This window comes from Cherax quadricarinatus, chromosome 86, assembly GCF_038502225.1.
Source record: "Cherax quadricarinatus isolate ZL_2023a chromosome 86, ASM3850222v1, whole genome shotgun sequence".
Classification (NCBI taxonomy): domain Eukaryota; kingdom Metazoa; phylum Arthropoda; class Malacostraca; order Decapoda; family Parastacidae; genus Cherax; species Cherax quadricarinatus.
In genome coordinates this window covers 12,974,184-12,987,045 of record NC_091377.1, presented here as the reverse complement: position 1 = coordinate 12,987,045, position 12,862 = coordinate 12,974,184, and the positions used below count along the sequence as shown (strand labels likewise).

Genomic DNA, 12,862 nt, shown 5'->3' with positions numbered 1-12,862 from the left:
TTCTTTAAGCGGTAGTTATCCCTTACCTATCCTATTATTGGTAAACACACCATACCCATCACATAAGTTACCTATTATCTTTCCTGCAAGTGTTCGTACTCCATACAGAGACGGATAAAGATTTTGTAGGTCCCTGGGTTACAGGCACTCTGAGGTCCCTGGGTTACAGTCACTGTGAGGCCCCTGGGTTACAGGCACTGTGAGGCCCCTGGGTTACAGGCACTGTGAGGCCCCTGGGTTACAGGCACTGTGAGGCCCCTGGGTTACAGGCACTGTGAGGCCCCTGGGTTACAGGCACTGTGAGGCCCCTGGGTTACAGGTACTGTGAGGCCCCTGGGCTACAGGTACTGTGAGGTCCCTGGGCTACAGGTGCTGTGAGGTCCCTGGGCTACAGGTACTGTGAGGCCCCTGGGCTACAGGTGCTGTGAGGTCCCTGGACTACAGGTGCTGTGAGGCCCCTGGGCTACAGGTACTGTGAGGCCCCTGGGCTACAGGTGCTGTGAGATCCCTGGGCTACAGGTACTGTGAGGCCCCTGGGTTACAGGTGCTGTGAGGCCCCTGGGCTACAGGTACTGTGAGGCCCCTGGGCTACAGGTGCTGTGAGATCCCTGGGCTGCAGGTACTGTGAGGCCCCTGGGTTACAGGTGCTGTGAGGTCCCTGGGCTACAGGCACTGTGAGGCCCCTGGGTTACAGGTGCTGTGAGGTTCCTGGGCTACAGGTACTGTGAGGCTCCTTGGCTACAGGTGCTATGAGGTCCCTGGGCTACAGGTACTGTGAGGTCCCTGGGCTACAGGTGCTGTGAGGTCCCTGGGCTACAGGTACTGTGAGGCCCCTGGGCTACAGGTACTGTGAGGCTCCTTGGCTACAGGTGCTGTGAGGTCCCTGGGCTACAGGTACTGTGAGGCCCCTGGGCTACAGGTGCTGTGAGGTCCCTGGGCTACAGGTACTGTGATCCCCCTGGGTTACAGGTGCTGTGAGGTCCCTGGGCTACAGGTACTTTGAGGTCCCTGGGCTACAGGTACTGTGAGGTCCCTGGGCTACAGGTGCTGTGAGGTCCCTGGGCTACAAGTACTGTGAGGCCCCTGGGTTACAGGTGCTGTGAGGTCCCTGGGCTACAGGCACTGTGAGGTTCCTGGGTTACAGGTGCTGTGAGGTCCCTGGGCTACAGGTACTGTGAGGCCCCTGGGCTACAGGTACTGTGAGGCCCCTGGGTTACAGGTGCTATGAGGTCCCTGGGCTACAGGCACTGTGAGGCCCCTGGGTTACAGGTGCTGTGATGCCCATGGGTTACAGGTGCTGTGAGGTCCCTGGGCTACAGACACTGTGAGGCCCCTGGGTTACAGGTGCTGTGAGGTCCCTGGGCTACAGGTACTGTGAGGCCCCTGGGTTACTGGTGCTGTGAGGTCCCTGGGCTACAGGCACTGTGAGGCCCCTGGGTTACAGGTACTGTGAGGTCCCTGGGCTACAGGCACTGTGAGGCCCCTTGGCTACAGGTACTGTGAGGTCCCTGGGCTACAGGCACTGAGGCTCCAGGGTTACAGGTACTGTGAGGCCCCTGGACTACAGGTACTGTGAGGTCCCTGGGCTACAGGCACTGAGGCCCCTGGGCTACAGGTACTGTGAGGCCCCTGGGCTACAGGTACTGTGAGGTCCCTGGGCTACATGCACTGTGAGGCCCCTGGGTTACAGGCACTGTGAGGCCTTTGGGCTACAGGCACTGTGAGGCCCCTGGGCTACAGGCACTGTGAGGCCCCTGGGCTACAGGCACTGTGAGGCCCCTGGGCTACAGGCACTGTGAGGTCCCTGGGCTACAGGTACTGTGAGGTCCCTGGACTACAGGTACTGTGAGGTCCCTGGGTTACAGGTACTGTGAGGTCCCTGGGTTACAGGTACTGTGAGGTCCCTGGGTTACAGGTACTGTGAGGTCCCTGGGCTACAGGCACTGTGAGGCTCCTGGACTACAGGTACTGTGAGGTCCCTGGGTTACAGGTACTGTGAGGTCTCTGGGCTACAGGTACTGTGAGGTCCCTGGACTACAGGTGCTGTGAGGTCCCTGGACTACAGGTACTGTGAGGTCCCTGGGTTACAGGCACTGTGAGGTCCCTGGGTTACAGGTACTGTGATGTCCCTGGGCTACAGGTACTGTGAGGTCCCTGGTCTACAGGTACTGTGAGGTCCCTGGGTTACAGGTACTGTGAGGTCCCTTGGTTACAGGTACTGTGAGGTCCCTGGGCTACAGGTACTGTGAGGTCCCTGGACTACAGGTACTGTGAGGTCCCTGGGTTACAGGTACTGTGAGGTCCCTGGGTTACAGGTACTGTGAGGTCCCTGGGTTACAGGTACTGTGAGGTCCCTGGGTTACAGGCACTGTGAGGTCCCAGTCACATTTTCAAAAGGAAAAATGTAATGACAAAGAGTCAACAGTTCATCATATACGTGACGTAATAACAAAGTGTAATTATGAACTTACGGCAGAACTGTCAACACTTTTTTCACTTAATCTCTGGAGGCTCTCCAGCTGGCGGAGGATCCTGGGCTGTAGCCCCTGGAGGCCCTGCAGCTGGCGGAGGATCCTGAGCTGGAGGCCCTCCAGCTGGCAGAGGATCCTGGGCTGTAGCCCCTGGAGGCCCTCTAGCTGCCGGAGGATTCTGGGCTGTAGCCCCTGGAGGCCCTCCAGCTGGCGGAGGATCCTGGGCTGTAGCCCCTGGAGGCCCTCCAGCTGGCGGAGGATCCTGAGCTGGAGGCCCTCCAGCTGGCAGAGGATCCTGGGCTGTAGCCCCTGGAGGCCCTCCAGCTGGCGGAGGATCCTGGGATGTAGCCCCTGGAGGCCCTCCAGCTGGCGGAGGACCCTGGGCCGTAGCCCCTGGAGGCCCTCCAGCTACCGGAAGATCCTGGGCTGTAGCTCCTGGAGGCCCTCCAGCTGGCAGAGGATCCTGGGCTGTAGCCCCTGGAGGCCCTCCAGCTGGCGGAGGATCCTAGGCTGTAGCCCCTTAAGGTCCTCCAGCTGGCGGAAGATCCTGGGCTGTAGCCCCTGGAGGCCCTCTAGCTGCCGGAGGATCCTGGGCTGTAGCCCCTGGAGGCCCTCCAGCTGGCGGAGGATCCTGGGCTGTAGCCCCTGGAGGCCCTCCAGCTGGCGGAGGACCCTGGGCTGCAGCCCCTGGAGACCCTCCAGCTAGCGGAGGACTCTTAGTCCTTCCCTGACCCCATACGTGTTTTTTGTCTGGTAGTCAGAAAATATTTCAGTGGTACATACTGGGTCAACAGAAGCGCACTAGGAAACATTTATAACCAGATCGGAAAAAGTAGGAAAATAATGAGTCTCAGTAAAACCTGTTTCCTCCAGGAAGCAAATATTGAACTTCAAATTATTTTTGTAATTCTCTTATGCAGTACACATACAATATACTTGACATTTAATGCAATATTGTTAGGCTCAAAAGAAAGCCACTGGTATGGAATGCATTTCTGGCAAACTAATCTTAATACTTACAGATTACTTAATAATAATAACAACAACAACAATAATAATAATAATAATAATAATAATAATAATAATAATAATAATAATAATAATAATAATAATAATGGCAATAATAATAATAATAATTAGCCTACGGACCCCAATGGAAATAAGTCATTGTGTCTGATTTTTTTTGGGTTATCCCAGGTTCTCTACACATATGCTGTTATGTATGATAATCTATGTAACTGTACTTGTGTATACCTGAATAAACTTACAAATTGATCTGAAGACTGAAAGATTGATTAGATAAGTAGCAAGTTGAATTCAACCCCAGTCATTGCAAGGTTATGGAAATTTGAACAGAGGCATGAAGATTGGAAACTCAGAGGAAAGAGGCTGCAAACTTCACTCAAGGGGAAGGGCTAGGGAGTGAGCATAGTGTAGAGCATATCGACAGACACACACGTCAGCCTAATAACCTCTACAGCGAATTTTCACTGGGCTTCAGGAATCTCAATGAAGTCATTCATGGCCATATATACGACATACGTCAGGCTCATGTTGGAGTATGCAGCACCAGTGTGGAACCCACACCTAATAAAGCATCTTAAGAAACTAGAGATGGTGAAGATGTAAGTAACGTGACTAGCCCCTGAATTAATTGTAATAACCTATGATGAGAGATTAGAGTGCACGCACGAGAGCACTCACACACACACACAAACACACCTGGTCAAACACGTCAGAAAATTAGAGAAAAGACAAAGGTTTGCAACAAGACTAGTCCGGGAGCTAATGGGTATGTCCTACGAGGAGAGTTTAACGGAAATCAACCTGATGACACTGGAGGACAGGAGGGACTGGGGACATGGCAACCTATAAAATACTAAGAGGAATTGACAAAGTGGATAGGGACAGAATGTCTCAGAGATGTGACAAAGCAACAAGGAGTCACAACTGGAAGTTGGAAACTCCAATGAGTCATAGGGTAGTTAGGGAGTATTTCTTCAGTCATAGAATTGTTAGGAAGTGGGACAATCTGAAGAGAGGCATAATCCATAGAGCCTTAAGAAGAGGTGCGATGAAGCTCACGCGCCGGGTCACCATCTGGAGAAGACCCGGGCCGGAAGTACCGGCAAATCCCTAATGAATGAATGAATGAAGCTCACGGAGCAGGGAGAGAGTGGACCTAGTAGCGACCAGCAAAGAGGCGGAGAAGGAGCTGTGAATCGACCCTTGCAACCACAAATAAGTAAGTACAAATAGATGCCTAAAAACACAAACGAGAATTCACTTCCACATTAGATTAGATTCTGTCACTGAAGTTGCTAGTTTATTGTGCACCTCATATCCATGCTGTGGAGGGTAGCTAGTTTATTGTGCACCTCATATCCATGCTGTGGAGGGTAGCTAGTTTATTGTGCACCTCATATCCATGCTGTGGAGGGTAGCTAGTTTATTGTGCACCTCATATCCATGCTGTGGAGGGTAGCTAGTTTATGGTGCACCTCATATCCATGCTGTGGAGGGTAGCTAGTTTATGGTGCACCTCATATCCATGCTGTGGAGGGTAGCTAGTTTATGGTGCACCTCATATCCATGCTGTGGAGGGTAGCTAGTTTATTGTGCACCTCATATCCATGCTGTGGAGGGTAGCTAGTTTATTGTGCACCTCATATCCATGCTGTGGAGGGTAGCTAGTTTATGGTGCACCTAATGCTGTGGAGGGTAGCTAGTTTATGGTGCACCTAATGCTGTGGAGGGTAGCGTAAAAGCATATAGATACACAAAAGGCCTAGAATAATTGCTCAAAATGTCTAGTATCTTATTTTCATTACATATGTTGACATATCACGTAAGTTATTATACAGTATTTACTTAGTCCTCAAAGAGTGAACAATTAAGTACATAGTGTTCAAGATAGTGACCTTAGGGCTGGCCACATACTTTACATTTAGTCTGATCATCATCAGTGTGTCTGCTGAGCTGCCAGAAGTACTTGTAACCAAGCCTAAGCCTGGCCACTACAACATCAGTCAGTACTTGTAACCAAGCCTAAGCCTGGCCACTACAACATCAGTCAGTACTTGTAACCAAGCCTAAGCCTGGCCACTACAACATCAGTCAGTACTTGTAACCAAGCCTAAGCCTGGCCACTACAACATCAGTCAGTACTTGTAACCAAGCCTAAGCCTGGCCACTACAACATGAGTCAGTACTTGTAACCAAGCCTAAGCCTGGCCACTACAATACCAGTCAGTACTTGTAACCAAGCCTAAGTCTGGCCACTACAACATCAGTCAGTACTTGTAACCAAGCCTAAGCCTGGCCACTACAACATCAGTCAGTACTTGTAACCAAGCCTAAGCCTGGCCACTACAACATCAGTCAGTACTTGTAACCAAGCCTAAGCCTGGCCACTACAACATCAGTCAGTACTTGTAACCAAGCCTAAGCCTGGCCACTACAACATCAGTCAGTACTTGTAACCAAGCCTAAGCCTGACCACTACAACATCAGTCAGTACTTGTAACCAAGCCTAAGTCTGGCCACTACAACATCAGTCAGTACTTGTAACCAAGCCTAAGCCTGGCCACTACAACATCAGTCAGTACTTATAACCAAGCCTAAGCCTGGCCACTACAACATCAGTCAGTACTTGTAACCAAGCCTAAGCCTGGCCACTACAACATCAGTCAGTACTTGTAACCAAGCCTAAGCCTGGCCACTACAACATGAGTCAGTACTTGTAACCATGCCTAAGCCTGGCCACTACAATACCAGTCAGTACTTGTAACCAAGCCTAAGTCTGGCCACTACAACATCAGTCAGTACTTGTAACCAAGCCTAAGCCTGGCCACTACAACATCAGTCAGTACTTGTAACCAAGCCTAAGCCTGGCCACTACAACATCAGTCAGTACTTGTAACCAAGCCTAAGCCTGGCCACTACAACATCAGTCAGTACTTGTAACCAAGCCTAAGCCTGGCCACTACAACATGAGTCAGTACTTGTAACCAAGCCTAAGCCTGGCCACTACAATACCAGTCAGTACTTGTAACCAAGCCTAAGTCTGGCCACTACAACATCAGTCAGTACTTGTAACCAAGCCTAAGCCTGGCCACTACAACATCAGTCAGTACTTGTAACCAAGCCTAAGCCTGGCCACTACAACATCAGTCAGTACTTGTAACCAAGCCTAAGCCTGGCCACTACAACATCAGTCAGTACTTGTAACCAAGCCTAAGCCTGGCCACTACAACATCAGTCAGTACTTGTAACCAAGCCTAAGCCTGGCCACTACAACATCAGTCAGTACTTGTAACCAAGCCTAAGCCTGGCCACTACAACATCAGTCAGTACTTGTAACCAAGCCTAAGCCTGGCCACTACAACATCAGTCAGTACTTGTAACCAAGCCTAAGCCTGGCCACTACAACATCAGTCAGTACTTGTAACCAAGCCTAAGCCTGGCCACTACAACATCAGTCAGTACTTGTAACCAAGCCTAAGCCTGGCCACTACAACATCAGTCAGTACTTGTAACCAAGCCTAAGCCTGGCCACTACAACATCAGTCAGTACTTGTAACCAAGCCTAAGCCTGGCCACTACAACATCAGTCAGTACTTGTAACCAAGCCTAAGCCTGGCCACTACAACATCAGTCAGTACTTGTAACCAAGCCTAAGCCTGACCACTACAACATCAGTCAGTACTTGTAACCAAGCCTAAGCCTGGCCACTACAACATCAGTCAGTACTTGTAACCAAGCCTAAGCCTGGCCACTACAACATCAGTCAGTACTTATAACCAAGCCTAAGCCTGGCCACTACAACATCAGTCAGTACTTGTAACCAAGCCTAAGCCTGGCCACTACAACATCAGTCAGTACTTGTAACCAAGCCTAAGCCTGACCACTACAACATCAGTCAGTACTTGTAACCAAGCCTAAGCCTGGCCACTACAACATCAGTCAGTCTGTTAGTATTGCAAGTCGCTTACGGCGTGTGCTGTCATTGGCCCTGAAACCCAACAGAAGAAGATTGCAAGTCGCTCCATAAATATGCCTTGAGTCAGGCTTCTAATTGTATTCTTACAACATTCAGATTCATTATTTTCTACTCTTCTAATATTATTTATAATGCTTAACACAGATAAACACAAGTTATATTCAACGTTTTCCTCTAATTTCCCAGCTATATCTTTGAGAAATTTAACGTGTGATGGAATATATAATAAATTTTCATTACGTCCCCTTTCTCTGATTTTGTTAAATATCTATATCTGGCTTATGGACTGTGCATGTTAGTCATTATGTGAATCAAGTTTCTTCAGCAGTAACATAAAATCAGTAATGATTAAAGAATAAAGTTCATTGTCATAAGTTAATTTTAGCTCCATAATGATGGCAAACAATTCGGTTTGCAGTGTAGACGCCCAGTTGTTAATTCTTATGTCTAGCTCAACATGGTTCTTACCTGTAGAGGCAGCAACAAGAGTCGATGCAGCCCTGCCAGTAGACTCCTGCTTAGATCCATTAGTGTATATAACTTGTGTTATCCTCACACCATTGTTAACAAGAGAGCCAAACATTAACAAATTACTTGTCTTTGTAAGGCCAATAGAGTCACCAGAAAGTTTCCTAGTTCATGCAAGCGGAGAGGCTTTTCCTGCAAAACTGGTTCCTGTAGTAAGGAACGTCACCCTCTACCTCCCCCTCACCATGCATGATTCTCACCACCATCTCCCTCACCCCTTGTTAGATCCTCGCCACCCTCACCCTGTTAGACTCCCACCACCCTCACCCTGTTAGACCCTCACCCTGTTAGATCCTCGCCACCCTCACCCTGTTAGACTCCCACCACCCTCACCCTGTTAGACCCTCACCACCCTCACCCTGTTAGACCCTCACCACCCTCACCCTGTTAGACTCCCACCACCCTCACCCTGTTAGACCCTCACCACCCTCACCCTGTTAGACCCTCACCACCCTCACCCTGTTAGACCCTCACCACCCTCACCCTGTTAGACTCCCACCACCCTCACCCTGTTAGACTCCCACCACCCTCACCCTGTTAGATCCTCGCCACCCTCACCCTGTTAGACTCCCACCACCCTCACCCTGTTAGACCCTCACCACCCTCACCCTGTTAGACCCTCACCACCCTCACCCTGTTAGACCCTCACCACCCTCACCCTGTTAGACCCTCACCACCCTCACCTTCACCATCCGTGTTCTTGTCATAAGGCTTCCCCCACCATAGTTCTCTAAAAGGATAAAGCTACAATTTAAAGTATCTGTCACAGATCATGCAGTACCCCACCACACCATCAACTAGCATTTCAGTGCTGTCAAAAAGCAAAATAAAATCCGGAATAAAGTATACACAATAGACTAGTTTTGTGTTAAAATATATTCCCAACACTAGTACGTACGTTTAGTCTATCATTAAGTACTGAGTTTATGGAATTTTGGAGAACACTCGACTGCAACAGCGATAACACGGGTGAACAAATCTGATATAGTGTAAACCAGCTAGAGGCATGAAAGGGTCTGGAGATGTGAGGTGTTCTTAAAGGTGAGGTAACCTTACCGAGGCTTCCAACCCTCCCTCTGAAGCAACAAAAGGCCGCTACACCTATTAAACCACATAAGTACGAGGGTGGTTGACCTTGATGACTATGGATAACTGTTCATCTAGCTGGCTGACATGCAGGAGAGTGGTTCTATGTTACAAGAGAATATCGGTTCCTTGCAACCAGTGCACGCCACCCTCCTGGTCTTTGTTTTCTATAGCTCGGTTGGTAGCACACTCAACTCACACATTGAGTGTCCGTGGTTTGATTCTCGCAAGGGATGGAAACATTGGGGAGTGTTTCCTTAAAACATCTACTGTGCCTGTTCACCTAGCAGTAAGTAGGTACCTGAGTGTTAGTCGACTCGTTTGGGTCGCATCCTGGGGATAAAATTAACCTAAGTTGCGGGGCTTTCTATATAGTATGTTACTGATGTCAGCTATAGTCTGTATAAGTTATGTACTTGTAGAAATAAAGATTATTATTATTATTATTGTGTCAGCTCTCGTGTGGCATTCTTGGCCCAGGGGTCAGTCTTCTGGCCCTGATAATGGGCCTCTTATCCGTGGTGTCAGCCTCCTGGCCCTGATACTAGGACTCTTATCCGTGGTGTCAGCCTCATGGCCCTGATACAAGGCTTCTTATCCGTGGTGTCAACTTCCTGGCCCTGATACTAGGCCTGTTATCCGTGGTGTCAGCCTCCTGGCCCTGATACTAGGCCTCTTATCCGTGGTGTCAGCCTCCTGGCCCTGATACAAGGCCTCTTATCCGTGGTGTCAACATCCTGGCCCTGATACAATGTCTCTTATCCGTGGTGTCAACATCCTGGCCCTGATACTAGGCCTCTTATCCGTGGTGTCAGCATCCTGGCCCTGATACTAGGCCTCTTATCCGTGGTGTCAACATCCTGGCCCTGATACAAGGTCTCTTATCCATGGTGTTAACATCCTGGCCCTGATACTAGGCCTCTTATCCGTGGTGTCAACATCCTGGCCCTGATACAAGGTCTCTTATCCGTGGTGTCAACATCCTGGCCCTGATACTAGATCTCTTATCCGTGGTGTCAACATCTGACCCTGATACTAGGCCTCTTATCCGTGGTGTCAACATCCTGGCCCTGATACTAAGCCTCTTATTCGTGGTGTCAACATCCTGGCCCTGATACTAGGCCTCTTATCCGTGGTGTCAACATCCTGGCCCTGAAACTAGGCCTCTTATCCGTGGTGTCAACATCCTGGCCCTGATACTAGGCCTCCTATCCGTGGTGTCAACATCCTGGCCCTGATACTAGGCCTCTTATCCGTGGTGTCAACATCCTGGCCCTGATACTAGGCCTCTTATCCGTGGTGTCAACATCCTGGCCCTGATACAAGGCCTCTTATCCGTGGTGTCAACATCCTGGCCCTGATACTAGGCCTCCTATCCGTGGTGTCAACATCCTGGCCCTGATACTAGGCCTCCTATCCGTGGTGTCAACATCCTGGCCCTGATACTAGGCCTCTTATCCGTGGTGTCAACATCCTGGCCCTGATACTAGGCCTCCTATCCGTGGTGTCAACATCCTGGCCCTGATACTAGGCCTCTTATCCGTGGTGTCAACATCCTGGCCCTGATACTAGGCCTCTTATCCGTGGTGTCAACATCCTGGCCCTGATACTAGGCCTCTTATCCGTGGTGTCAACATCCTGGCCCTGATACTAGGCCTCCTATCCGTGGTGTCAACATCCTGGCCCTGATACTAGGCCTCTTATCCGTGGTGTCAACATCCTGGCCCTGATACTAGGCCTCCTATCCGTGGTGTCAACATCCTGGCCCTGATACTAGGCCTCTTATCCGTGGTGTCAACATCCTGGCCCTGATACTAGGCCTCCTATCCGTGGTGTCAACATCCTGGCCCTGATACTAGGCCTCCTATCCGTGGTGTCAACATCCTGGCCCTGATACTAGGCCTCCTATCCGTGGTGTCAACATCCTGGCCCTGATACTAGGCCTCTTATCCGTGGTGTCAACATCCTGGCCCTGATACTAGGCCTCCTATCCGTGGTGTCAACATCCTGGCCCTGATACTAGGCCTCTTATCCGTGGTGTCAACATCCTGGCCCTGATACTAGGCCTCCTATCCGTGGTGTCAACATCCTGGCCCTGATACTAGGCCTCCTATCCGTGGTGTCAACATCCTGGCCCTGATACTAGGCCTCCTATCCGTGGTGTCAACATCCTGGCCCTGATACTAGGCCTCCTATCCGTGGTGTCAACATCCTGGCCCTGATACTAGGCCTCCTATCCGTGGTGTAAACATCCTGGCCCTGATACTAGGCCTCTTATCCGTGGTGTCAACATCCTGGCCCTGATACAAGGCCTCTTATCCGTGGTGTCAACATCCTGGCCCTGATACTAGGCCTCTTATCCGTGGTGTCAACATCCTGGCCCTGATACTAGGCCTCTTATCCGTGGTGTCAACATCCTGGCCCTGATACAAGGCCTCTTATCCGTGGTGTCAACATCCTGGCCCTGATACTAGGCCTCTTATCCGTGGTGTCAACATCCTGGCCCTGATACTAGGCCTCTTATCCGTGGTGTCAACATCCTGGCCCTGATACTAGTATATCAGTAAATTATTTATATTCTGGGTACAATGTAGTTCATATGTGGATTTAAATTATTGATATTGCCTTATAGTTTAGCATGGTATGGATGAATTTAAATAAGTTTAAGAGGTTATGAGTTATTTACAGTGGGCAAAGTCAGGGTATTTTACCAGAGTGGTTGTTAACATACCACTGTGGATAAAATATTTTGAGTGAGTTGTCTCTTTAATTCATCATTTTTTTCTTAATCCAGCACGTAATGACGCAAGTTGCGACAACTGTATTATATTTGGGTTTAAAAAGCTGAATTATTTTATCTACAGTGGTATATTACCCATTAGTCTGGAAATTTTTTTTTGACTTCACCCACTGTATATAACTCATTATCACTTGTGTGTCAACATGTGTGAACTAGTTATAAACATGTAAGTAGTTCATTACCAATGTAATTTTTTAGTTATCAAAACTTTGGGGCCCAGTTCTTGGACCATTATGTACCTATGTAATGTTGAGGTACAGACCCTGAACCCATTATGTACCTCTGTAATGTTGTGGTACAATCCCTGGACCCATTATGTACCTCTGTAATGTTGAATTACAGACCCTGGACCCATTATGTACCTCTGTAATGTTGAATTACAGACCCTGGACCCATTATGTACCTCTGTAATGTTGAATTACAGACCCTAGACCCATCATGTACCTCTGTAATGTTGAGTTACAGACCCTGGACCCATTATGTACCTCTGTAATGTTGAGTTACAGACCCTGGACCCATTATGTACCTCTGTAATGTTGAATTACAGACCCTGGACCCATTATGTACCTCTGTAATGTTGAATTACAGACCCTAGACCCATCATGTACCTCTGTAATGTTGAGTTACAGACCCTGGACCCATTATGTACCTCTGTAATGTTGAGTTACAGACCCTGGACCCATTATGTACCTCTGTAATGTTGAGTTACAGACCCTGGACCCATTATGTACCTCTGTAATGTTGAGTTACAGACCCTGGACCCATTATGTACCTCTGTAATGTTGAGTTACAGACCCTGGACCCATTATGTACCTCTGGATGGGTATGGGGGTGTACAATAAACATATTAAACTATTAAGTCTAAGACAGTAATTAGGATGCATTACACACAGTAAAAATATATTAGATGGTTTATGTGCGTTATGGCAGTTGATCAGAGCAGTATATATATAAGTGGAGCAGAGTGGGGCAAGT

The 12,862-nt window shown here is 49.0% G+C and overlaps 1 protein-coding gene across 2 annotated transcripts in view; it reads right to left on the bottom strand.

Moving 5' to 3' along the window:
• The window catches only part of LOC128702953 (KICSTOR complex protein kaptin), a 112,450-nt gene extending 104,391 nt beyond the window's left edge, over positions 1–8,059 (bottom strand). The window contains exon 1 of one of the 2 annotated variants that reach the window (XM_053797433.2): positions 7,942–8,059. In XM_053797433.2, coding sequence (XP_053653408.1) covers positions 7,942–8,001 — 60 coding nt within the window. In that variant the 5' untranslated portion in view covers positions 8,002–8,059. The remainder of the gene's footprint in view (positions 1–7,941) is intronic. The other variant, XM_053797434.2, reaches the window with a different exon arrangement.
• Positions 8,060–12,862: the final 4,803 nt, after the last annotated feature.